Here is a 26,720-nt window from a genome sequence, read left to right as displayed (position 1 = left end):
GGAGGAAGTACCTTAGCTGGGACGCTGATGGATACAGGGTCAGAGATGTCCAGTGTAGGGGACTTGGGGGCTTTTTGTGAGAAGGCTTTCACCATCTTCCGGGTGAAAGATCTTCTCTCTGGCGGGGGCTGAGCAGAGGTCACAGGTGTAGTGGGCTGGCCCTGGCCTTGACTGTGTGAGGTACTCAGGTTGGCACCCTCCCCTGATTGGCCGGCAGATGGGCTGGTATTGGCCGGTCTGTGTTGACAGAACACCTGAAGGGGCGGGGCTGTGGCGGCAATGATCAGACTTCTCCTGACGGCCGCATCCGATTGGTTGAGCACCGAGTCGGGGTCCTCTGTGATTGAGCGCTGGCTGCTGGAGTGAGAGTGTCCTTGGTGGCTGAGGCAGCGGTAGGGAGGGGGCGTGGCAGTGGGCGGGGACTCTCTGCCACCCGCGGTGACTATGCTGCTGCCCAAGCCGATTGGTCCGTCCTCCAGGAAGGTGGGGCTGAAGTCAATGACGTCCTCGGCCATCCAGGAAGCAGCCGGGTCCTGGTTGGAGAAGTCAGGCAGCATGTAGATGCCTTCCTCGTCTTCATCCTGCTCATCGTCTCCATCATCCCTGGGCCGGCGGTCCTCAGGCAGCAGGCTGTCATACGAGCGGCTGGAAGGCAGGCGGGACGGGGGGCGCTGGGGCAGGTGCTGGGGGTCCATGGAGGCAGCCAAAGACAGACCGTCACTGCTGGAGCGGGGCCGCCGCAGACGGATAGACTGTCCTGAGAGAGCGAGGAGGAGGTAGGAAAAAAACGGAATAGTCAGGGTTTAAACTAAGCGTCTCTGTAGTGCTCAGTGACTAACACACAGCTCCACCAGCTCCCAAAGGACCCGTTCTACTCCGACTGTCCCAAAATCACTCAAACTATCATCACTGCTTCCAGACATATTCCTGGTCTTCCACAGCCTCCCCCAAAAGAGAAATCTCATACTCTATACTTAACGGACAAGAAGAGAGAGGCTCTGCTATCGATCAGTCTGCGAGGACTTAACCTGCTGAGATGAGTATCAGTATTAGCGTCAGTGAGTTATGGCCTACTGTGGTGTACCTGCTCCACTGTGCTGGGATGATAAGGATTCCTCACTCTTAGCTGAACGCAGGGTCACACTGTCCACACGACAACCTGCAGGAGAGACCAGGGAAAGAGACAGCCAGAGAAAGAGATCTGTCTTACAAAGAGGATCAAAAGGGGTGATAAACTGTGGAGTTGGTATTTATTTTCCATCCAGGTAAATTGACTGAACATAACCCTGGTGTATGTGTGGTCCAAATCAGACATGATATCTACCTGCATGTGAGGTGGCGGGCTGGAACAGGGAGCTGATCCTCATTGGTTTACGTTGCCCCGCCCCCAGGGGCTTCCCGATCGCAAAGAACGTCTTCCAGCTCCCTCCAGCTGCCTTCCGTACCTTCAGCCCTCTCTTCCTCCTGTAGGGGGAGGAGAGAGGGAGAGATTTAGGTGGGTGAGACTGCTAAATCAACTGCATGTGATAGTGAAACTACAGAAACTTGCATGGTCTGGAATAAGCCTGGCTTCCCACTTACCTGTCGACAGGGTGGTCCAGCACGGTGTGGAACTGGCCCTGGAACTGGACTGGCGCCCCCTGGAGGAGCAGAGGAGCCTGTGTCCTGGCCTGGGCCTCTTCTAGGGAGAGCAGCCTGGTGGACACAAAGGACTTGGGCCTGGTCAGAGAGTGCCGCCCTGCAGGCAGAGACAGGACAGTTAGTAATAGGTAGAGGGTGGGAGAGTGAGGAGGTGACGGTGGCCAAAAGCTTTGTTCCAAATGAGATCTTATTCCCTGTATTGTAGTGCATTACCTTTGGCCAAAGCCCCTAAGTGGCATAAAAATAAAAAGTGTACTATATGGGAAATAGGGTGTCATTTCAGATTTACCCAACGAGAGCGAATAAGACACAGACACGCTTGCAAATCAGAAATCACATGGAGTTAACAACACAAAGGGAGGGAAGGCTGAGGTATGCAGAGGAAGTTGGACCGTTTCATTTGAAACTCCCAGTTAAAGAGCAACCAAAGTAAAACAGGACACCCGTCAGGGGAGAGCAGGGCATGGGTCATCAGACAGGATTGACATCTAAACAAATATGTATTATAATGCAATTAACAGAGTACTGTAACAGTGTCTTATAGGGCAATTCCATGTCAGGAAAGCCCAAAAATATTTCTCCCACATTAATAAACTGCAATACAATTTTTCACATTAAAATTACTCAACATTAAAGTATTCATATTAATATTTCAAAAGTACCCTTTTTGATTTAGCATATTTTTTGGACATATTGTTTGGGAACAACAAGTCAAACACTATTCAAATAGGTCAAATTTCCAGAGTCCGTGCTCTGCTACTTTTGAAGACTTGACCATTTTATACATAAAAACTGACAGGTCATTAAGCAATCACATTTAGCAAATCACCTGCAGAAGGAGTTCAATTTGAATCCATTTTCCCGTTCACTGGTGGGGCTCACATAATTTATCATAACTTCAAAAGTAGCAGAACATTGGAAAGTTTATGTACTAGTATATAGTTTAAAACAATGTCTAAAAATGTAAAATGAGATATTCACTAATATGTTTTATGTTGAATTAATATGTTAATAAATAATAGAATGTGAATAATAGAATATGTAAAAAAAATAAAAAAATCATAATCTCGACATAATCCATGTTTTAGAGCACACTATCATGTACCGTTCACAGATCGTAGGGTCTTTTTTCCCCTCACAAATGGTTTGTGATACAAATGTAAAAACCATATCAAACAAACAGTCTTCCTCCCAATTAAGTTTCTGTGAGAATAGCTAGAACAATCAGACAACCAAAATATTTGTTGACTTTCCTGGCATGGATCTGAGTCTGAGACACAAAGCAAGCATCTAACTGAGCCCTGGCTGGGATGCTGACAGAAACTCTTCAGCTGGAGAAGCACACAGATACTGCTGATCTGTAGACAATACTGAGGTTAAACATTTTAGCTATAGGGCCTATTGATTATTTAGCTAGCTGACAAGACAAAACAGATCATGGAAGCTGGGAATAATCAATGCAACATTGTTTTTTTTACCTGGTGGTTCTGGCTCAATGTAATCCTCTTAAAAGAAACATCCACAGCATTTGTGACACATTGATCAAAACAACATCTATTCTTTAATATTTTGAGCAATACAGCACAAAACAACCTACAAGTTACTTTAATATTTTGAGCAATACAGCACAAAACAACCTACAAGTTACTTTAATATTTTGAGCAATACAGCACAAAACAACCTACAAGTTACTTTAATATTTTGAGCAATACAGCACAAAACAACCTACAAGTTACTTTAATAACTATTTAAAATGTCAAAAACAAATATTGGAGTAAACACAAAATGTAACCGACCACATTTACTTCAAGATGGGATGAATTGGAACCAGGATGGAAGTTTATTGCCTATTCAACTGTCAATACAACCGAAAAATAATGTGAGTTCATGGTTGACCCTGAAGAGACACTGGGTTTATACAAACATATGTCAGCATGTGCGCACAAAACTTGGCTATATTAAATTCTTGTTTAAAAAAAAATCCAATTGGTAGTTACAGTCTTGTCTCATCACTGCAACGCCAGTACAGACGACTCGGGAGAGGGGAAGGTTGAGAGCCGTTTCAGAGAACGCACACAACCGCACTGCTCCTTGACACAATGCCCACTTAACCCGGAAGCCAGCCGCACCAATGTGTCGGAGGAAACACCGTACACCTGGCGACCATGTCAGCATGCACTGCGCCCGGCCCACCACAGGAGTCGCTAGAGAGCGATTTGTAACTGTGCTAACTGTGCTATTTCACAAAAGTTCTGAACCTATATACATTTTACAGACCCCGTATATTTACATTTTTTATCTTGTTATTAATCCCACCCTTCAGCTCCATTCAACCTCTCCCATCTATCTCTCAACATCATCCATTTTGGATTTATATTTGCCATATATTTCTCAACTGTGCTGTGATGCTTCACAAACGGATTGAACCTTTCTATTCTCATAGCTTCTACAGATTGTGTGTTATAATTTACACACACACACACACACACACACACACACACACACACACACATATTCTATTAGTTTCAAGAATTTTGTATAGTAATTTAAATTTTTGTTTTGCATCCGGAGTTATTTTGCGTATCAATTCATAAACCATGTGCCATGGAATGGGTACATCGAAATATCTTCCCAACTATTTTGCAATTTATATGGCATAGCTGTCAGTTTTTGGTCCATAAATGAAATTGGTATTTGTTTTTATTTATCACACTTTTCTTTAACCATTTGTGTTCTTTAATACAGGGCCGACATACAAGTTCCTTACTTTGTTCCCCTTTACTTACCTCTCCCATTTTTGTGGTAATGCTGCAATTAGTTGGTTGTAATTTTGGGTAGAGCAGACATTTCCATATGTCTGTGTCAGCTGCATGTGTAACATAACTCCACCAGTCCTATTTATGATCTCATTCACAAAAATTATACCTTTTTTAAAAATGTCTTCAAATATAGTAAAAAAAAAAAAGTAGTATATTTGAATTTAACCACAATATTTGTTGTATTATTTGTTCTGTCTTTTCAGGTGGATTAAACTGAAATTGCAGCTTTCTATGGCTTGTTTAAAAACTAAAGATATTTTGGAGACTGTTTGAAAAGGAAATAATCTAAAGTGGGCAGGTGTAATCTGAATAAAGGGAAAAAGGCCCTTCTTGAACATAGGATGAGACATTCGCACCAATTTACTAGAGAACCAGTTTGGATTTAAGTATAACTCTTGTATGACTGATGCCTTTAGTGAGAGGTCGAATGCTTTAATATTGAATCATTTCTGCTTGGCTATACTTACTATCTACTGGAAAACAACAGACAAAAGCCCAATAGGATGAGACACATTCATCATGAACTCTTTCTTGTGCATATCGTACAGAGATCTCAGGACAAAATGGGTCACACAGAAGCCAAAAGTAGACCAAGCCTAAACTAAACCAATCAACGCTATAGAGCGCTTGTAAGCATCCTACATTGAGAGAGAGAGAGAAAGCACGGACGGTCAAAACATGGAGTAGTGTCGCCTCGCTACGGTGACTTCCAAAAGAGGATGCCTGGGGGCCTTAGGGACCTCCTCACCCCTGACCTCCTCCACCTCCTCACCCCTGGCTTCCTCCACCTCCTCACCCCTGGCCTCCTGCAGCCTGGTTCTCTGGTGCTACAGAGAGACCTTACACTCCAGCTTGCCCATTGCTACGGAGACACACACAGCTCTCGCTCACTGTCTGCTGCTGCTTCCATTCCACTTGGCATACACTGGTTGAATCAACATTGTTTCCACATCATGTCAATGAAATTACATTGAACCAACGTGGAATAGACGTTGAATTGAAGTCTGTGCCCAGTGGGATGGCTACATCATCAGCGTGGCTGAGGGCTCACTTTATGTCAAGTTTTCAGTTTTATTCCATATTTAATACTGATGTTAATCAAGAGTAAAGAACAAAATGTTGCCAAATATTGTACTACTTTTTGGAGCAAATGGATACAGTGGAAAAATCTTTCCATGCTTAATTCACTTATATTACTGCCATTTTAGACTAGTCATACACATGTTCTACTGTGCTGCGAGGCAAGACAAAGAGTGCAATGAAATATTAGTATCACAGAATCATTCAAGTAGAGTTGCTTTCATAGACTTACAGCATTTGCGGGGTAAAAAGCGGAGGACAGCGGGCGGTGGTGACAGTTGTAATGGCGGTAGAAGTGTCATCCATTATATACAGGGCTTTAACCAAAGCTCTCCATTCAACCAGACACCTAAAAGCATTAAGTAGAGGATAGAGGAAGCCTGGCTGGCTGAGTAGTAAACCTAGTTACTGTAGGTACTAAAAAGAGGCTTTGAGGCTGAGGTAAATGCTCTGTGTGTGGCATTGATAACACAAAACCACAGAGCTGATACAGAGGGAGAGAGGACAGAGGGAGCACTCTGAAGGAGAGAAAACATTTTCATTCGAATCCTAACTTTAAATCAACACACGTCACTGACGATTGCCGACTGATGCAAATCATGCATCGATTTCAATGGGAAATGTGTTTTTCCACACAAATGGAACTCAAGTTAGGAAGATTGTGTCCAGTGAGCGTTAGAGAAGCCAGCATTGGGGTTATGGTGATGTGCATACCTGTGCCTGTGAAGCGTCCTACAGAGGTGAAGGAGTCACTGAAGAGCACGTCCACGTGACCGAGGAGAAACTCCACCACCACAGACTGGATCCGCACCTCCTTAAATGGGTCAGCACCACTCAGACCCACCGCCTCGATCTCCATAGACCTGCCACGGAGACAACACACAGCCACACCAGGGTCACCTCCAGGATGGTTTTGCAGACAGGAATGTCATGAATAGAGCTGACATGATTCCTCACTGTGCATGTCAGAGGCACACCTGTTCTAAACGATATATTTCTATATGAACGATCCACAACGCACACATGTAGGTACAGTAGGTAGGCATAGACACACACCTGAGCAGGTTGGGGGCCCAGACAATGGCCAGGTTCTTGATGTGCATGCTGGTCTCTCCGCTGCAGGTGGCCAGACCAGCCAGGTGTCTAATGAGGTACTCCAGGGTCCTGACAGAGAGAGAGAGAAAGACAACATTAGTCCACAATCTGGGATGGCTGTGTATACCTGTAGTCTTTGTCTCCATGGCTGTGTATACCTGTAGTCTTGGTCTCCATGGCTGTGTATACCTGTAGTCTTGGTCTCCATGGCTGTGTATACCTGTAGTCTTGGTCTCCATGGCTGTGTATACCTGTAGTCTTGGTCTCCATGGCTGTGTATACCTGTAGTCTGTCTCCATGGCTGTGTATACCTGTAGTCTGTCTCCATGGCTGTGTTGTGTATACCTGTAGTCTCTGTCTCCATGGCTGTGTATACCTGTAGTCTCTGTCTCCATGGCTGTGTTGTGTATGGCTGTGTTGTGTATACCAGTAGTCTCTGTCTCCATGGCTGTGTTGTGTATACCAGTAGTCTCTGTCTCCATGGCTGTGTTGTGTATACCTGTAGTCTCTGTCTCCATGGCTGTGTAGTGTATACCTGTAGTCTCTGTCTCCATGGCTGTGTAGTGTATACCTGTAGTCTCTGTCTCCATGGCTGTGTAGTGTATACCTGTAGTCTCTGTCTCCATGGCTGTGTATACCTGTAGTCTCTGTCTCCATGGCTGTGTATAGTCTCTGTCTCCATGGCTGTGTATACCTGTAGTGCGGTGGTGGGAGCTGCTGGATGACATCATGTACTTTCACCATGCGCTCGTCGTCAGTCATCTCTCCCATACAGTCCTACAGAGGAAGACCAGGGAAAAAACAGATGGCAAGTTTAGCCTTTGACAATAGACAGCACTTTCAGTTGGAGGGAGTTGTGTTGGGTTACGGCCATGTACTCACAGCAAACTTGTCGTAGAGCTGGTAGGTGAGCAGGGGGTTGGGCAGCTCTCTGAAGTAGAGTTTACACAGGGACCCCACACAGTGGATGTCCTGCATGTACATATCCTTGGTCAGGTCTGGAACATTCTCACTGTCAAACTCATGTCTGGTGGGGAGAGAGAGTGTCAAATAGGGTTGAATGCCAAAAAAGTATTGCATATTTGCCTGTATGTACAGTAGGGCAAAAAAGTATTTAGTCAGCCACCAATTGTGCAAGTTCTCCCACTTAAACAGATGAGGCCTGTAATTTTCATCATAGGTACACTTCAACTATGACAGACAAAATGAGGAGAAAAAAAATCCAGAAAATCACATTGTAGGATTTTTAATTCATTCATTTGCAAATTATGTTGGAAAATAAGTATTTGGTCACTTACAAACAAGCACGATTTCTGGCTCTCACAGACCTGTAACCTATTCTTTAAGAGGCTCCTCTGTCCTCCATTCGTTACCTGTATTAATGGCACCTGTTTGAATTTGTTATCAGTATAAAAGACACCTGTCAACAACCTCAAACAGTCACACTCCAAACTCCACTATGGCCAAGACCAAAGGACACCAGAAACAAAATTGTAGACCTGCACCAGGCTGGGAAGACTGAATCTGTAATAGGTAAGCAGCTTGGTTTGAAGAAATCAACTGTGGGAGCAATTATTAGGAAATGGAAGACATACAAGACCACTGATCAAATCAAATCAAATTTATTTATATAGCCCTTCGTACATCAGCTGATATCTCAAAGTGCTGTACAGAAACCCAGCCTAAAACCCCAAACAGCAAGCAATGCAGGTGTAGAAGCACGGTGGCTAGGAAAAACTCCCTAGAAAGGCCAAAACCTAGGAAGAAACCTAGAGAGGAACCAGGCTATGTGGGGTGGCCAGACCTCTTCTGGCTGTGCCGGGTGGAGATTATAACAGAACATGGCCAAGATGTTCAAATGTTCATAAATGACCAGCATGGTCAAATAATAATAAGGCAGAACAGTTGAAACTGGAGCAGCAGCACAGTCAGGTGGAAGTTGAAACTGGAGCAGCAGCATGGCCAGGTGGACTGGGGACAGCAAGGAGTCATCATGTCAGGTAGTCCTGGGGCATGATCCTAGGGCTCAGGTCAGTTGAAACTGGAACAGCAGCATGGCCAGGTGGACTGGGGACAGCAAGGAGTCATCATGTCAGGTAGTCCTGGGGCATGGTCCTAGGGCTCAGGTCCTCCGAGAGAGAGAAAGAAAGAGAGAAGGAGAGAATTAGAGAACGCACACTTAGATTCACACAGGACACCGAATAGGACAGGAGAAGTACTCCAGATATAACAAACTGACCCCAGCCCCCGACACATAAACTACTGCAGCATAAATACTGGAGGCTGAGACAGGAGGGGTCAGGAGACACTGTGGCCCCATCCGAGGACACCCCGGACAGGGCCAAACAGGAAGGATATAACCCCACCCACTTTGCCAAAGCACAGCCCCCACACCACTAGAGGGATATCTTCAACCACCAACTTACCATCCTGAGACAAGGCTGAGTGTAGCCCACAAAGATCTCCGCCACGGCACAACCCAAGGGGGGGCGCCAACGCAGACAGGATGACCACAACAGTGAATCAACCCACTCAGGTGACGCACCCCCTCCAGTGACGGCATGAGAGAGCCCCATTAAGCCAGTGACCCAGCCCCTGTAATAGGGTTGGAGGCAGAGAATCCCAGTGGAAAGAGGGGAACCGGCCAGGCAGAGACAGCAAGGGCGGTTCGTTGCTCCAGAGCCTTTCCGTTCACCTTCCCACTCCTGGGCCAGACTACACTCAATCATATGACCCACTGAAGAGATGAGTCTTCAGTAAAGACTTAAAGGTTGAGACCGAGTTTGCGTCTCTGACATGGGTAGGCAGACCGTTCCATAAAAATGGAGCTCTATAGGAGAAAGCCCTGCCTCCAGCTGTTTGCTTAGAAATTCTAGGGACAATTAGGAGGCCTGCGTCTTGTGACCGTAGCGTACGTGTAGGTATGTACGGCAGGACCAAATCAGAGAGATAGGTAGGAGCAAGCCCATGTAATGCTTTGTAGGTTAGCAGTAAAACCTTGAAATCAGCCCTTGCTTTGACAGGAAGCCAGTGTAGAGAGGCTAGCACTGGAGTAATATGATCAAATTTTTTGGTTCTAGTCAGGATTCTAGCAGCCGTATTTAGCACTAACTGAAGTTTATTTAGTGCTTTATCCGGGTAGCCGGAAAATAGAGCATTGCAGTAGTCTAACCTAGAAGTGACAAAATAATGGATTAATTTTTCTGCATCATTTTTGGACAGAAAGTTTCTGATTTTTGCAATGTTACGTAGATGGAAAAAAGATGTCCTTGAAATGGTCTTGATATGTTCTTCAAAAGAGAGATCAGGGTCCAGAGTATTTTTTTTATTTTTTTATTTCACCTTTATTTAACCAGGTAGGCCAGTTGAGAACAAGTTCTCATTTGCAACTGCGACCTGGCCAAGATAAAGCATAGCAGTGTGAGCAGACAACACAGAGTTACACATGGAATAAACAATTAACAAGTCAATAACACAGTAGAAAACAAAGGGGGGAGTCTATATACAATGTGTGCAAAAGGCATGAGGAGGTAGGCGAATAATTACAATTTTGCAGATTAACACTGGAGTGATAAATGATCAGATGGTCATGTACAGGTAGAGATATTGGTGTGCAAAAGAGCAAGTAAATAAATAAAAACAGTATGGGGATGAGGTAGGTGAAAATGGGTGGGCTATTTACCAATAGACTATGTACAGCAGCAGCGATGGGTTAGCTGCTCAGATAGCTGATGTTTGAAGTTGGTGAGGGAGATAAAAGTCTCCAACTTCAGCGATTTTTGCAATTCGTTCCAGTCACAGGCAGCAGAGTACTGGAACGAAAGGCGGCCAAATGAGGTGTTGGCTTTAGGGATGATCAGTGAGATACACCTGCTGGAGCGCGTGCTACGGATGGGTGTTGCCATCGTGACCAGTGAACTGAGATAAGGCGGAGCTTTACCTAGCATGGACTTGTAGATGACCTGGAGCCAGTGGGTCTGGCGACGAATATGTAACGAGGGCCAGCCGACCAGAGCATACAGGTCGCAGTGGTGGGTGGTATAAGGTGCTTTAGTGACAAAACGGATGGCACTGTGATAGATTGCATCCAGTTTGCTGAGTAGAGTGTTGGAAGCCATTTTGTAGATGACATCGCCGAAGTCGAGGATCGGTAGGATAGTCAGTTTTACTAGGGTAAGCTTGGCGGCGTGAGTGAAGGAGGCTTTGTTGCGGAATAGAAAGCCGACTCTTGATTTGATTTTCGATTGGAGATGTTTGATATGAGTCTGGAAGGAGAGTTTGCAGTCTAGCCAGACACCTAGGTACTTATAGATGTCCACATATTCAAGGTCGGAACCATCCAGGGTGGTGATGCTAGTCGGGCATGCGGGTGCAGGCAGCGATCGGTTGAAAAGCATGCATTTGGTTTTACTAGCGTTTAAGAGCAGTTGGAGGCCACGGAAGGAGTGTTGTATGGCATTGAAGCTTGTTTGGAGGTTAGATAGCACAGTGTCCAATGACGGGCCGAAAGTATATAGAATGGTGTCGTCTGCGTAGAGGTGGATCAGGGAATCGCCCGCAGCAAGAGCAACATCATTGATATATACAGAGAAAAGAGTCGGCCCGAGAATTGAACCCTGTGGCACCCCCATAGAGACTGACAGAGGACCGGACAGCATGCCCTCCGATTTGACACACTGAACTCTGTCTGCAAAGTAATTAGTGAACCAGGCAAGGCAGTCATCCGAAAAACCGAGGCTACTGAGTCTGCCGATAAGAATATGGTGATTGACAGAGTCGAAAGCCTTGGCAAGGTCAATGAAGACGGCTGCACAGTACTGTCTTTTATCGATGGCGGTTATGATATCGTTTAGTACCTCGAGTGTTGCTGAGGTGCACCCGTGACCGGCTCGGAAACCAGATTGCACAGCGGAGAAGGTACGGTGGGATTCGAGATGGTCAGTGACCTGTTTGTTGACTTGGCTTTCGAAGACCTTAGATAGGCAGGGCAGGATGGATATAGGTCTGTAACAGTTTGGGTCCAGGGCGTCTCCCCTTTGAAGAGGGGGATGACTGCGGCAGCTTTCCAATCCTTGGGGATCTCAGACGATATGAAAGAGAGGTTGAACAGGCTGGTAATAGGGGTTGCGACAATGGCGGCGGAAAGTTTCAGAAATAGGGGTCCAGATTGTCAAGCCCAGCTGATTTGTACGGGTCCAGGTTTTGCAGCTCTTTCAGAACATCTGCTATCTGGATTTGGGTAAAGGAGAACCTGGAGAGGCTTGGGCGAGGAGCTGCCGGGGGCAGAGCTGTTGGCCGAGGTTGGAGTAGCCAGGCGGAAGGCATGGCCAGCCGTTGAGAAATGCTTATTGAAGTTTTCGATAATCATGGACTTATCGGTGGTGACCGTGTTACCTAGTCTCAGTGCAGTGGGCAGCTGGGAGGAGGTGCTCTTGTTCTCCATGGACTTCACAGTGTCCCAGAACTTTTTGGAGTTGGAGCTACAGGATGCAAACTTCTGCCTGAAGAAGCTGGCCTTAGCTTTCCTGACTGACTGCGTGTATTGGTTCCGGACTTCCCTGAACAGTTGCATATCCCGGGGACTATTCGATGCTATTGCAGTCCGCCACAGGATGTTTTTGTGCTGGTCGAGGGCAGTCAGTTCTGGGGTGAACCAAGGACTGTATCTGTTCTTAGTTCTGCATTTTTTGAACGGAGCATGCTTATCTAAAATGGTGAGGAAGTTACTTTTAAAGAATGACCAGGCATCCTCAACTGACGGGATGAGGTCAATGTCCTTCCAGGATACCCGGGCCAGGTCGATTAGAAAGGCCTGCTCACAGAAGTGTTTTAGGGAGCGTTTGACAGTGATGAGGGGTGGTCGTTTGACTGCGGCTCCGTAGCGGATACAGGCAATGAGGCAGTGATCGCTGAGATCCTGGTTGAAGACAGCGGAGGTGTATTTGGAGGGCCAGTTGGTCAGGATGACGTCTATGAGGGTGCCCTTGTTTACAGAGTTAGGGTTGTACCTGGTGGGTTTCTTGATGATTTGTGTGAGATTGAGGGCATCTAGCTTAGATTGTAGGACTGGCGGGGTGTTAAGCATATCCCAGTTTAGGTCACCTAACAGAACAAACTCTGAGGCTAGATGGGGGGCGATCAATTCACAAATGGTGTCCAGGGCACAGCTGGGAGCTGAGGGGGGTCGGTAGCAGGCGGCAACAGTGAGAGACTTATTTCTGGAGAGAGTAATTTTCAAAATTAGTAGTTCGAACTGTTTGGGTATGGACCTGGAAAGTATGACATTACTTTGCAGGCTATCTCTGCAGTAGACTGCAACTCCTCCCCCTTTAGCAGTTCTATCTTGACGGAAGATGTTAACGCCGAGGTCCTTCACAGTTTTATTTGAGACGACTGTACAACCATTAAGATTAATTGTCAGATTCAACAGAAGATCTCTTTGTTTCTTGGGACCTAGAACAAGCATCTCTGTTTTGTCCGAGTTTAATAGTAGAAAGTTTGCAGCCATCCACTTCCTTATGTCTGAAACACATGCTTCTAGCGAGGGCAATTTTGGGGCTTCACCATGTTTCATTGAAATGTACAGCTGTGTGTCATCCGCATAGCAGTGAAAGTTTACATTATGTTTTCGAATAACATCCCCAAGAGGTAAAATATATAGTGAAAACAATAGTGGTCCTAAAACGGAACCTTGAGGAACACCGAAATTTACAGTTGATTTGTCAGAGGACAAACCATTCACAGAGACAAACTGATATCTTTCCGACAGATAAGATCTAAACCAGGCCAGAACATGTCCGTGTAGACCAATTTGGGTTTCCAATCTCTCCAAAAGAATGTGGTGATCGATGGTATCAAAAGCGGCACTAAGGTCTAGGAGCACGAGGACAGATGCAGAGCCTCGGTCCGATGCCATTAAAATGTCATTTACCACCTTCACAAGTGCCGTCTCAGTGCTATGATGGGGTCTAAAACCAGACTGAAGCATTTCGTATACATTGTTTGTCTTCAGGAAGGCAGTGAGTTGCTGAGCAACAGCCTTCTCTAAAATTTTTGAGAGGAATGGAAGATTCGATATAGGCCGATAGTTTTTTATATTTTCTGGGTCAAGGTTTGGCTTTTTCAAGAGAGGCTTTATTACTGCCACTTTTAGTGAGTTTGGTACACATCCAGTGGATAGAGAGCCGTTTATTATGTTCAACATAGGAGGGCCAAGCACAGGAAGCAGCTCTTTCAGTAGTTTAGTTGGAATAGGGTCCAGTATGCAGCTTGAAGGTTTAGAGGCCATGATTATTTTCATCATTGTGTCAAGAGATATAGTACTAAAACACTTGAGCGTCTCTCTTGATCCTAGGTCCTGGCAGAGTTGTGCAGACTCAGGACAACTGAGGTTTGGAGGAATACGCAGGTTTAAAGAGGAGTCCGTAATTTGCTTTCTAATAATCATAATCTTTTCCTCAAAGAAGTTCATGAATTTATCACTGCTAAAGTGAAAGTCATCCTCTCTTGGGGAATGCTGCTTTTTAGTTAGCTTTGCGACAGTATCAAAAAGGAATTTCGGATTGTTCTTATTTTCCTCAATTAAGTTAGAAAAATAGGATGATCGAGCAGCAGTAAGGGCTCTTCGGTACTGCACGGTACCGTCCTTCCAAGCTAGTCGGAAGACTTCCAGTTTGGTGTGGCAATAATCTGATAATCTCCCTCGATCTGGGGCTCCACGCAAGATCTCACCTCATGGGGTCAAAATGATCACAAGAACGGTGAGCAAAAATCCCAGAACCACACGGGGGGACCTAGTAAATGACCTGCAGAGAGCTGGGACCAAAATAACAAAGCCTACCATCAGCAAGGGCATTTAAGATGAAACGTGGCTTGGTCTTTCAGCATGACAATGATCCCAAATACACCACCCGGGCAACGAAGGAGTGGCTTCGTAAGAAGCATTTCAAGGTCCTGGAGTGGCCTAGCCAATCTCCAGATCCCAACCCCATAGAAAATCTTTGGAGGGAGTTGAAAGTCTGTGTTGCCCAGCAACAGCCTCAAAACATCACTGCTCTAGAGGAGATCTGCATGGAGGAATGGGCCAAAATACCAGCAAAAGTATGTGAAAACCTTGTGAAGACTTACAGAAAACGTTTGATCTCTGTCATTGCCAACAAAGGGTATATAACAAAGTATTGAGATAAACTTTTGTTATTGACCAAATACTTATTTTCCACCATAATTTGCAAATAAATTCATTAAAAATCCTACAATGTGATTTTCTGGATTTTTTTTCTCATTTTGTCTGTCAATAGTTGAAATGAACCTATGATGAAAATTACAGGCCTCTCATCTTTTTAAGTGGGAGAACTTGCACAATTGGTGGCTGACTAAATACTTTTTTGCCCCACTGTATTTCATGCATGCAGTCAATGATCTATGTAGTCTTAAGTCTTTACAGGTTCAGGGCCTGACATGCAGGGTTAGGGTTAGCATGAGGAGTGGTACCGGAGTTTCTGAATGTTCGAGGAGACTCCAGAGTGCCTGTAGATGCCGTCCACCACACCATGCTTCTCTATGAACTCTGAGCAGCTCTTCAGAACCTGTGGAACTGGAGAAGCACACAAAGATCCATGTCACATGTTACAGTAGTACACCAAATGAGACCAGGCTCTCAAGGACACACAGAGATGACTCCCTGAGACTCTAGAATTAGAACTGTAGAACTCTAACTAGGGCAATTGGCCCATTTCATCAACTCCGAAGCACTAATGTGATCCTAAAATGGCATGATTGATTTTAATATTGTACTGAGTTCACTTGACACATCAAAACCGCTCACTCTCTGCAGCCAGCAACTCACTCTTACGTTACTATAACAATCACAAGCCCAAAGATACTGACAACTACTTTACATCCCCAAACGGTTACGTGAGGATAAGTGTGTGTTTTATGTACCGTCCAGTCCTGAGTTGAGGAGGTGCTCTCCCAGGTCACAGCCGAACACCCTCTCCTTAAGAATTCCTTTCTGTTTGAGCTTCTGCTTGGTGGGTCTGGACTTCATAAAGTTGCGCAGGAATCCCATCAGCTTGCCGTGCTTCTTAGAAACTGTCAGATGGGGGCGACAGAGAGCTGCTGAGTATTGACACTACAGTGGGAAAGGGAGACTATTGTGGTGGGTGAGGGGTCCATCTCTGTGAGGGGCGTGAATGTTTAACATAAATGTCATAATCGTCATCGAATATAAAACGTGTGAAAAGACATCAGAAAATAGGAGAGTTTAGTGGGAGCTGGAGCATGGACACTAGTAGGAGGCTGGGCCGTGTTCTGGACCAATGAGCCACGACCATCAACATCATTAGAACAATAGGCAGCAGCAGATTACTTGGACGCATGGTGAAGATTAGGATTAAGAACAAGGAAATAACGATTGTCATTGGTCATAATAAACCTGTATCGTCTTCCTCTAAAACAACGACTTGCTTCTCATTTATACAACAAGCTCCATTGTGTTCCTATGATTTATGGGTGACTCTAAAATACATGTACACTAATTCTACTCTAAAAACATCCTCGCCACTCCTGCCATGCTGCATGTGAACAGCCCTAGGCTTGGCTAGTTGTATAAATGGCTATTGTACATTTCCTGGTTGGCTTAAGGGGAAATGTGTGTTATACAGGCCTTGCATTAAGGGGAGAGATGAGGCGTTAGGAAAGATAAGGACAGTGGAAGGACTCTGATTATATGACAAATGGATTAATGAGAGTAATTCCATTTCAGTTGTTGTTACCAGCAAGTCTTAGGTACCAAGGCTGAGGAACTGAGAGAGAGAGAAAGAGAGAAAGGCAATAGATACAACAGGAAGGCGGTTGGAACACCAGCTAAATACATTGTTTTGGGAGTGCGAAGTACAGAACAACAAAGATATACTGTGGTCAGAGATACAAATATGAAGATTACAAAGATGTTGTGGTGAACACATTATTAAGCAAGCAAAACAACCTATGGGCTGAGTAATTCTGAAACTATGTAATGTCACGTGATCCGCTGTGTGCATCTGGTTAACACCACAAGGTCATGTATCCTTAAATAAAAAATTGTAGAGAGAAAGATATCATTTTTGAATGTTTACAAGACGAAGATACAAGGGAGAGGGAGGAAAAGTGGCTGTTATATACAGTTCAATTAAATATAATAAGCGATATATGCTGCATGCCAGAAAGAAAAAAAGTAACCATGACAGTTAGTACTGCATGTTGTCAACCTCATTTCAAGCTCCTGCAAAACCTTCGACACACTCTGTGGAGACTAAATACTCATACAGCAGTGATTGGTTGATTGCGTCTGTTTACCGGATGTAGGAGAGGGAGGTCCTGGTGCGTTGGAGTTGGCTGGATCTCCATCTGGAAACACAAACGTCACTCAATACATCTGACATTGATCGGGCGACACAGTGCAGATGTACAGGACATTCGGAAAGTATTCATACCTCTTGACTTTTTCCCACATTGTTACGGTACAGCCTGATTCTAAAATGGATTTAAAACAAATATATATATCCCTCAAACTACACACAGTACCCCATAATAACAAAGCAAAAACAGCTTTTCATAAATGTTTACAAATGTATTCAGACAAAAAAAAATATTCAGACCGTTTACTCAGTGCTTTGTTGAAGCACCTTTGGCAGTGATTACAGCCGAGTCTTGGGTATGATGCTGCAAGCTTGGCACACCTGTATTTGGGGAGTTTCTCCCATTCTTCTCTGCAGATCCTCTCAAGCTCTGTCAGGTTGGATGGGGAGCATTGCTGCACAGCTATTTTCAGGTTTCTCCAGAGATGTTCGATCGGGTTCAAGTTCGGGCTCTGGCTGGGTCACTCAAGGACATTCAGAGACTTGTCCCGAAGCCACTCCTGTGTTGTCTTGGCTGTGTGCTTAGGGTCTTTGTCCTGTTGGAAGAAGAACCTTTGCCCCAGTCTGAGGTCCTGAGCGCTCTGGAGTAGGTTTTCACCAAGGTTCTCTCTGTACTTTGCTCCGTTCATCTTTCCCTCGATCCTGACTAGTCTCCCAGTCCCCGCCACTGAAAAACATCCCCACAGCAAGATGCTGCCACCACCATGCTTCATCGTAGGGATGGTGTCAGGTTTCCTCCAGATGTGATGCTTGGCATTCAGGCCAAAGAGTTCAATCATGGTTTTATCAGACCAGAAAATCTTGTTTCTCATGGTCTGAGTCTTTAGGTGCCTTTTGGCAAACTCCAATCGGGCTGTCATGTGCCTTTAACTGAAGAGTGGCTTCCATCTGGCCACTTTACCATAAAGGCCTGATTGATGGAGTGCTGCAGAGGTGTGAGAACGTTCCAGAAGGACAACCATCTCCACAGAGGAACTATAGCGCCCTGTCAAAGTGACTATCTGGTTCTTGGTCACCTCCCTGATGAAGGCCCTTCTCCACCGATTGCTCAGTTTGGCCGGGTGGGCCAGCTCTTGGATGAGTCTTGGTGGTGCCAAACCTCTTCCATTTAAGAATGATGAAGGCCACTGTGTTCTTTGGTACCCTTCTCCAGATCTGTGCCTTGACACAATCCTGCCTCAGAGCTCTATGGACAATTCCTTCGACCTCATGGCTTGGTTTTTGCTCGAACATGCACTGTCAACTGTGGGACCTTTATATAGACAGGTGTGTGCCTTTCCAAATAAAGTTGTAGAAACATCGCACGGATGATTAATGGAAACAGTATGCACCGGAGCTCAATTTCAAGTCTCATAGCAAAGGGTCTGAATACTTATGTAAATAAGGTATTTCTGTATTTTTTTAATCTTTATTTTTTTACCTGTTTTTGCTTTGTCATTACGGGGTATTGTCTGTAGATTGATGAGGAAAAACATGTATTTTATCCATTTTTGAATAACGTAACAAAATGTGGAAAAAGTCAAGGGGTCTGACTACTTTCCGAAGGCACTGTATGTGATAATGTACAGTAAGTGGGATTTAGTATGTTGGTGTCATAACGTGTGTGTGTGTGTGTGTGTGTGTGTGTGTGTGTGTGTGTGTGTGTGTGTGTGTAAGCCACCTATTTTAGCAGCGGACTGAGGCTTCTCGTTGATGAGCTCCACACACTCACTGGGGAAGAAGCCCACCTAAAGTGGGGAAAGACCAAAGTAACTGAGGATGACAAACTTGGACACACACAATTGCTTACACATAGGTTAAAAAACAAGAAAAAATGAGTTAAAAGAAAAGTAAAAGCTCAGTGAAAATAGAGAACAGTGAAAGAAAGAAATAGAGGGAACAAACAAGAAGGGAAAAGGAAGTACAGAAACATGGTAACGTGAGATAGTGAATGTAGCCATCTGGAGAACTGTTGTTCTGCAGCGGGACTCTTCAGAGTGGGTGGGGAAGACAGGCGTGTGCATGTGAGAAAGACAGGCGTGTGCATGTGAGAAAGACAGGCGTGTGCATGTGAGAAAGACAGGCGTGTGCATGTGAGAAAGACAGGCGTGTGCATGTGAGAAAGACAGGCGTGTGCATGTGAGAAAGACAGGCGTGTGCGTGAGAGAGACCGGCGTGTGCGTGAGAGAGACCGGCGTGTGCGTGAGAGAGACCGGCGTGTGCGTGACGTGTGCGTGAGAGACCGGCGTGTGCGTGAGAGACCGGCGCGTGTGCGTGAGAGACCGGCGTGTGCGTGAGAGAGACCGGCGTGTGCGTGAGAGAGACCGGCGTGTGCGTGAGAGACCGGCGTGTGCGTGAGAGAGACCCGGCGTGTGCGTGAGAGAGACCGGCGTGTGCGTGAGAGACCGGCGTGTGCGTGAGAGAGACCGGCGTGTGCGTGAGAGAGACCGGCGTGTGCGTGAGAGAGACCGGCGTGTGCGTGAGAGAGACCGGCGTGTGCGTGAGAGAGACCGGCGTGTGCGTGAGAGAGACCGGCGTGTGCGTGAGAGAGACCGGCGTGTGCGTGAGAGAGACCGGCGTGTGCGTGAGAGAGACCGGCGTGTGCGTGAGAGAGACCGGCGTGTGCGTGAGAAAGACCGGCGTGTGCGTGAGAAAGACCGGCGTGTGCGTGAGAGAGACAGCCAGTGGTGGAATTCTCCTGTGATTGTGTTGTGTACCTGGAAGCCATGCTTCCCCCTCCACCAGTTGGAGTCCTCTTTGGGTGGCATATCAATTACAGACAGGATATCTCCCACCTGGAGAGACACACACATTAGACAAAGACATTAAACAACTCCGACTTCAGACAAATTCTACAGGCAAACAAGCCAGATGACTTCATTTAACATCACCCCCCCCAAAAACAAGTACATCAACACACATAATACAGCCTCAGCAGTCAAAACACCAGCCCCAAAACTAAACATTATCCAGACACAACAAGCTGGATCAGTGTATAATGTAGTCCTGCCTGATTTGGCTGAACTCCACTCACACTTATTTCAGATAACAGATGAGAAACAGTTGCCATTGCTCACTGCAAGGAGGACAGGACAGAGAGGAGATGAGAGAGAGAAACAGAGAGAGAGAGAGAGAGAGTCAGACACAGAAAGAGAGAAAGCGCGAGAGAGTGAGACGGAAAGAGAGAGACGGAGAAGCGCTAAAATGTGCCTCAGTGTTTGGGTCACCCCATTCCGGGGTGCTGTGGCCCAGAAACAGAAAGAGCAGTATGTAGAGCAGTAGGAGGAGAAGAGGACAGGAATAGACAGAACAGGAAGATGGAGGAAAAAGAGAAGAAAAAGGAAGGTGACAGCCAAACAGAGAGACTAAGGCCCAGACAGAGGTGACATAGAAATCTGAAAACTATGACTGCCACTAATATAAATCTCATTTGGTTCTGTGTATCCCTGCAGCAGCTCCATACCTCAATGGAGATCTCGTCGCTGGCCTGCGCCGTGTAGCGCTTAATGACATGAGCAGCGGCGATGGCGGGAACGTTGAGCGAAGCTTCCTCTTTCAGGAGGAACCGATTCCCACGGTTGTCAATCTGGGAGGAACAGCAAACACAAACCTCTGTTGTTTAAGGAATAGACAGGCAAATAATTACACCATTCTCTCAATATCCCTTAATTATAGTAGTAGGGCTAATGCACAGGTGGTAAGACAAAGCCTGTCTCTCTAGCTGTCTTTCTCTCTCCCACTCTTCTTTGGTCTTCCCCAACAATCGTCTTCTTTCTCTGGCCAATTTCTTATGTTCCGTGTTTTTACAGCTTATTCTCACCTTCACTCTTTCTTTCAACGTCTTTGGGGGAGGGGCAGCCCCACTCTTTCAAAAAAAAATGTAAAAAGCAGTACCACTATGTTTTATTTTTTATCTTTATTGAAGAGATCGTACTACTGTGTGAAAAATGGGGGAGGGAGAAACAAAAGGCAGTGGGCCAGATTCGAACCCATGCCGACTCTGGCATATATGTGAGCCGGGGTCAGCGGCTGTAACCACTGGACCACACAGGCCACGCTCTTATGTTTTCTAAAGATACTTTTAATAGTCTCACCTCCATCCAGGTGAGCACAGGCCCACAGTTGAGCTTGTTGTCCACGATCATGGAGAGGCGGCTCAGGTACTCCGACAGCAGCGGGGTGAAGATCTGATAAACAACAAAAACAACTGACACAGGACTTTTAACACACAGCTACTGTAGGAGCCGACAGCCATTTACATACATCTACTCCCAGATACCATAAATGAAGACAGGTGACCCAAATATCAACACCTGCTAGAATCAGAGAACAAATGTGTACAGAGACAGACAGGTCACAGACAACCATGAATACATCACCTCGATGTCATTCGAGGTGATGTATGTCATTCTCAGAGGTCTTCATGCTAACCTACAGCGGTACCATTGACCTCCATACAGTACAGAAAAACATTCTACAGCTAATTTAGCCAGAATGCTACATAACCCCCTCAACAAATAAGCTCTCCCACAGTCCCCACTCACCTCTACCCTGTCCCCGATCTCGCTGAGGGGTGGCAGGGGCAGCAGCTGGGAGTAACGCCGGTCGTAGATACACTGGTGAAGGTGAGCGTCCAGAGTACGGAACTCCTCATAGGTGCGCCGAACCATCCATGTCTTAGCCTACATCACACAGACAGACAGAGAGAGAGAGAGAGAGCACGCGAGACAGCGAGAGGGAAAGAAGAGGGGACAGAAATATTCATGTGAGGAGGAGAGCAAGGAAGGGGGGGGATAAGTCAGACAGGAGGAGAGAGGAAGAGAGAGGGGGAAATATATTCCCATTCTGTCAAAGTGTACGTGTTGGTGTGAATGTGTCTGGGTTAGATATAGCCCTGGCAAGGAGATGTGTGAGTGTGTGTGCACGTGTTTGGTGAGGTTATGTGGCCGTGACCACTCACCTGGCAGGACACCTGCACCAGGAAAACCAGGTCTTTGGCAGAGCCCGAGATCCAGCTGGCATCGCTCTGCTCGTTCGCAAACTGCAACTGAGGAACAGAAACACACACATACTCAAGCATGGGTCAGAGGAACAACTATATGTAACTATACAAAACATACAGCCTACTGCACACAGAATAAGCAAACACACATACAAGGATACTACAAAGCACCCTCCTATACCTACACACACGATCAGGATTCATTATATCCAGGGAAATGGCAATCCTTGCCTGGTACCTTTTACACAACCTCACTCCTAGACGCCCAAATTCTGCATCTTCTAATAAAGCAGCCAACTAAATCAGAGGAGATCTTTCAAAATGGCCGACAACATCTCAGCCAACAAACAGTATTAACGTTTAATGGACTTAACAATGCAGAGAAAGCTGTGAAAAGATACGCCTGCTAAACTAGTGACATCAGAGCCTTGTGTAGCTAATAGAAAGCCTCGGGTGGAGCCGTAGGACACCCATGGGGTTCTGGTGGCCCGGATTAACAAACAAAATGGGCTTCTACAAACAAGCACAAAAGGAAAACGGTGTGTTTTTTTGTCTTCTCTCTTTTTTGGGGAAGAGGAGGAAGAAGTGAGGGCGGTGTTGAGGCTCCAGGCAGATTAAAAGAGAAGATACTTTAATCTGAATTGAGACAGGCAGTGTTGTGGACCTCGGACCTTCACATCACATCCACTATGACTAACGCCTCAGAGAGGGATACACAGAGGGATAAAGGAGAGAGACTCAGTGGAGAGAGGGATAAAGGAGAGAGACAGTGGAGAGAGGGATAAAGGAGAGAGACTCAGTGGAGAGAGGGATAAAGGAGAGAGACTCAGTGGAGAGAGGGATAAAGGAGAGAGACTCAGTGGAGAGAGGGATAAAGGAGAGAGACTCAGTGGAGAGAGGGATAAAGGAGAGAGACAGTGGAGAGAGGGATAAAGGAGAGAGACTCAGTGGAGAGAGGGATAAAGGAGAGAGACAGTGGAGAGAGGGATAAAGAGGAGGAGAGGGATAAAGAGGAGAGACTCAGTGGAGAGAGGTAGAGGGATAAAGAGGAGAGAGACTTAGTGGAGAGAGGTAGAAAGAGGAGGAGAGGGATAAAGAGGAGAGACAGCGGAGAGAGGGATAAAGAGGAGAGACAGCGGAGAGAGGGATAAAGAGGTGAGACAGTGGAGAGAGGGATAAAGAGAGACAGTGGAGGGAGGGATCAGAGGAGAGGGATAAAGAGGAGGAGAGGGATAAAAGAGGAGGGAGAGGGATAAAGAGGAGAGACAGTGGAGAGAGGGATAAAGAGGAGAGACAGCGGAGAGAGGGATAAAGAGGAGGAGAGGGATAAAGAGAAGGAGAGGGATAAAGAGGAGGAGAGGGATAAAGAGGAGGAGAGGGATAAAGAGGAGAGACAGCGGAGAGAGGGATAAAGAGGAGAGACAGTGGAGAGAGGGATAAAGAGGAGAGACAGTGGAGAGAGGGATAAAGAGGAGGAGAAGGATAAAGATGAGAGACAGTGGAGAGAGGGATAAAGAGGAGAGACAGTGGAGAGGTAGAAAGAGGAGGAGAGGGATAAAGAGGAGAGACAGTGGAGAGGTAGAAAGAGGAGGAGAGGGATAAAGAGGAGAGACAGTGGAGAGAGGTGGAAAGAGGGGCAAGGGATAAAGAGGAGAGACTAAGAGGAGGGAGGTAGGAAGAGAAGGAGAGGTAAAGAGAAAGTAGCCAGAGACTTAAAAAATAAAGCAAATGCAAGAAAGAGAGGAAGAATAGAATAGAGAGGGTTTTGACGTGTGTTTGTTTCTGACTCAGAGAGCAAGGACAGTGAGATCTTTTCTTCAGGGGCTTCAGACACTAATGAGCAGTGCTCCCTCTGCTCAACACACACACAGAGAAAGAGAGCACTAACAGCTGTGCTGGGTGGGGAGAGACATGGAGGTGATGATGTCACTCACGACATCAGGTGTATGGAGTTAATCATCATGACTGTGTTTAAAATGGCATTAAAGTTACAAAATCCTTGTTATAGGATGATGTTATATGATTTCTGTTGAAGTAGCATATGTTTAACAGTGTGTGCATTTAGATTTTCTTTTAGGGGGGGGAGGAATTGTACACGGTGTGTGCTTGTATAAGTAAACGACAAGTTTATGAACATAAGAGTGTGAATATGAATTAACCAACTACATTACAATGAACAGTATATAGAGAGGTATGAGAATGTGCTCAGTGTGAATGTCAGAGAAAAGGGAGAGTACTGCTGCTCTTCCACTCCGATGCCCATGGACAGAAAATCTGACTGTGTTTGTATTTGTGAGTCCAGTTGTGGTTGTGTGCCCAGTAGTGAGTGTGTGCGTGCGAGCGTGCGAGTGAGAGAGTGTGTAGGTCATGCACAAAGAGCCAGCCTCAGCCCTGGAGATGTTGCTGCTCTCATCTCGCCACTGTGCCCACCCCCTTCCACATCAAGCCCACAGTCCTGACGCATTCAGACTGAAACACCCACAGTGCAGACATGCAGTCACACACACACACACACACACACACACACAGTACAGACATGCAGTAACACACAGCGTAACCCACAGTGAGACCTGTATTGTGAGGTCATTAGGAGAGTCTGTCAGTCCTGTTCACATGTGATAATTACTACAGTAACATTACAACATGAGGCTGGGGTTGTCGTCACTACAGTAACATTACAACATGATGCTGGGGTTGTCGTCACTACAGTAACATTACAGCATGAGGCTGGGGTTGTCGTCACTACAATAACATTACAGCATGAGGCTGGGGTTGTCGTCACTACAGTAACATTACAACATGACGCTGGGGTTTCGTCACTACAGTAACATTACAGCATGATGCTGGAGTTGTCGTCACTACAGTAACATTACAGCATGATGCTGGGGTTTCGTCACTACAGTAACATTACAGCATGATGCTGGGGTTGTCGTCACTACAGTAACATTACAGCATGATGCTGGGGTTGTCGTCACTACAGTAACATTACAGCATGAGGCTGGGGTTGTCGTCACTACAGTAACATTACAGCATGAGGCTGGGGTTGTCGTCACTACAGTAACATTACAACATGAGGCTGGGGTTCATCGTCACTACAGTAACATTACAGCATGATGCTGGGGTTGTCGTCACTACAGTAACATTACAGCATGAGGCTGGGGTTGTCGTCACTACAGTAACATTACAGCATGAGGCTGGGGTTGTCGTCACTACAGTAACATTACAGCATGAGGCTGGGGTTGTCGTCACTACAGTAACATTACAGCATGAGGCTGGGGTTGTCGTCACTACAGTAACATTACAGCATGAGGCTGGGGTTTTCACTACAGTAACATTACAGCATGAGGCTGGGGTTGTCGTCACTACAGTAACATTACAGCATGAGGCTGGGGTTGTCGTCACTACAGTAACATTACAACATGAGGCTGGGGTTGTCGTCACTACAGTAACATTACAGCATGAGGCTGGGGTTGTCGTCACTACAATAACATTACAGCATGAGGCTGGGGTTGCGTCACTACAGTAACATTACAACATGAGGCTGGGATTTCGTCACTACAGTAACATTACAGCATGATGCTGGGGTTGTCGTCACTACAGTAACATTACAGCATGAGGCTGGGGTTGTCGTCACTACAGTAACATTACAACATGAGGCTGGGGTTGTCGTCACTACAGTAACATTACAGCATGAGGCTGGGGTTGTCGTCACTACAGTAACATTACAGCATGAGGCTGGGGTTGTCGTCACTACAGTAACATTACAACATGAGGCTGGGGTTGTCGTCACTACAGTAACATTACAGCATGAGGCTGGGGTTGTCGTCACTACAGTAACATTACAACATGAGGCTGGGGTTGTCGTCACTACAGTAACATTACAGCATGAGGCTGGGGTTGTCGTCACTACAGTAACATTACAGCATGAGGCTGGGGTTGTCGTCACTACAGTAACATTACAGCATGAGGCTGGGGTTGTCGTCACTACAGTAACATTACAGCATGAGGCTGGGGTTGTCGTCACTACAGTAACATTACAGCATGAGGCTGGGGTTGTCGTCACTACAGTAACATTACAGCATGAGGCTGGGGTTGTCGTCACTACAGTAACATTACAGCATGAGGCTGGGGTTGTCGTCACTACAGTAACATTACAGCATGAGGCTGGGGTTGTCGTCACTACAGTAACATTACAGCATGAGGCTGGGGTTGTCGTCACTACAGTAACATTACAACATGAGGCTGGGGTTGTCGTCACTACAGTAACATTACAGCATGAGGCTGGGGTTGTCGTCACTACAATAACATTACAGCATGAGGCTGGGGTTGTCGTCACTACAGTAACATTACAACATGAGGCTGGGATTGTCGTCACTACAGTAACATTACAGCATGATGCTGGGGTTGTCGTCACTACAGTAACATTACAGCATGAGGCTGGGGTTGTCGTCACTACAGTAACATTACAACATGAGGCTGGGGTTGTCGTCACTACAGTAACATTACAACATGAGGCTGGGGTTGTCGTCACTACAGTAACATTACAGCATGAGGCTGGGGTTGTCGTCACTACAGTAACATTACAACATGAGGCTGGGGTTGTCGTCACTACAGTAACATTACAGCATGAGGCTGGGGTTTGTCACTACAGTAACATTACAACATGAGGCTGGGGTTGTCGTCACTACAATAACATTACAGCATGAG

The 26,720-nt window shown here is 46.0% G+C and overlaps 1 protein-coding gene across 4 annotated transcripts in view; it reads right to left on the bottom strand.

Moving 5' to 3' along the window:
* Nucleotides 1-26,720, bottom strand: part of arhgap33 (Rho GTPase activating protein 33) — a 48,034-nt gene that overhangs the window by 4,307 nt on the left and 17,007 nt on the right. For all 4 annotated transcript variants that reach the window (XM_042309732.1, XM_042309728.1, XM_042309729.1 and 1 more), the window contains 17 exons: nucleotides 21,972-22,058; nucleotides 21,556-21,693; nucleotides 21,106-21,198; nucleotides 20,475-20,597; nucleotides 19,729-19,806; nucleotides 18,693-18,759; nucleotides 16,971-17,021; nucleotides 15,576-15,725; nucleotides 15,126-15,228; nucleotides 7,518-7,662; nucleotides 7,330-7,412; nucleotides 6,597-6,704; nucleotides 6,255-6,403; nucleotides 1,582-1,738; nucleotides 1,325-1,464; nucleotides 1,085-1,159; nucleotides 12-757 (listed from right to left, as the gene is read on the bottom strand). In XM_042309732.1, coding sequence (XP_042165666.1) covers nucleotides 12-757; nucleotides 1,085-1,159; nucleotides 1,325-1,464; nucleotides 1,582-1,738; nucleotides 6,255-6,403; nucleotides 6,597-6,704; nucleotides 7,330-7,412; nucleotides 7,518-7,662; nucleotides 15,126-15,228; nucleotides 15,576-15,725; nucleotides 16,971-17,021; nucleotides 18,693-18,759; nucleotides 19,729-19,806; nucleotides 20,475-20,597; nucleotides 21,106-21,198; nucleotides 21,556-21,693; nucleotides 21,972-22,058 — 2,493 coding nt within the window. The remainder of the gene's footprint in view (nucleotides 1-11; nucleotides 758-1,084; nucleotides 1,160-1,324; nucleotides 1,465-1,581; nucleotides 1,739-6,254; nucleotides 6,404-6,596; nucleotides 6,705-7,329; nucleotides 7,413-7,517; nucleotides 7,663-15,125; nucleotides 15,229-15,575; nucleotides 15,726-16,970; nucleotides 17,022-18,692; nucleotides 18,760-19,728; nucleotides 19,807-20,474; nucleotides 20,598-21,105; nucleotides 21,199-21,555; nucleotides 21,694-21,971; nucleotides 22,059-26,720) is intronic.

This window comes from Oncorhynchus tshawytscha, linkage group LG03 (genome assembly GCF_018296145.1).
Source record: "Oncorhynchus tshawytscha isolate Ot180627B linkage group LG03, Otsh_v2.0, whole genome shotgun sequence".
NCBI lineage: Eukaryota > Metazoa > Chordata > Actinopteri > Salmoniformes > Salmonidae > Oncorhynchus > Oncorhynchus tshawytscha.
Note: the sequence above shows the minus strand (reverse complement) of the source record. Positions and strands in the feature narration are given on the sequence as shown.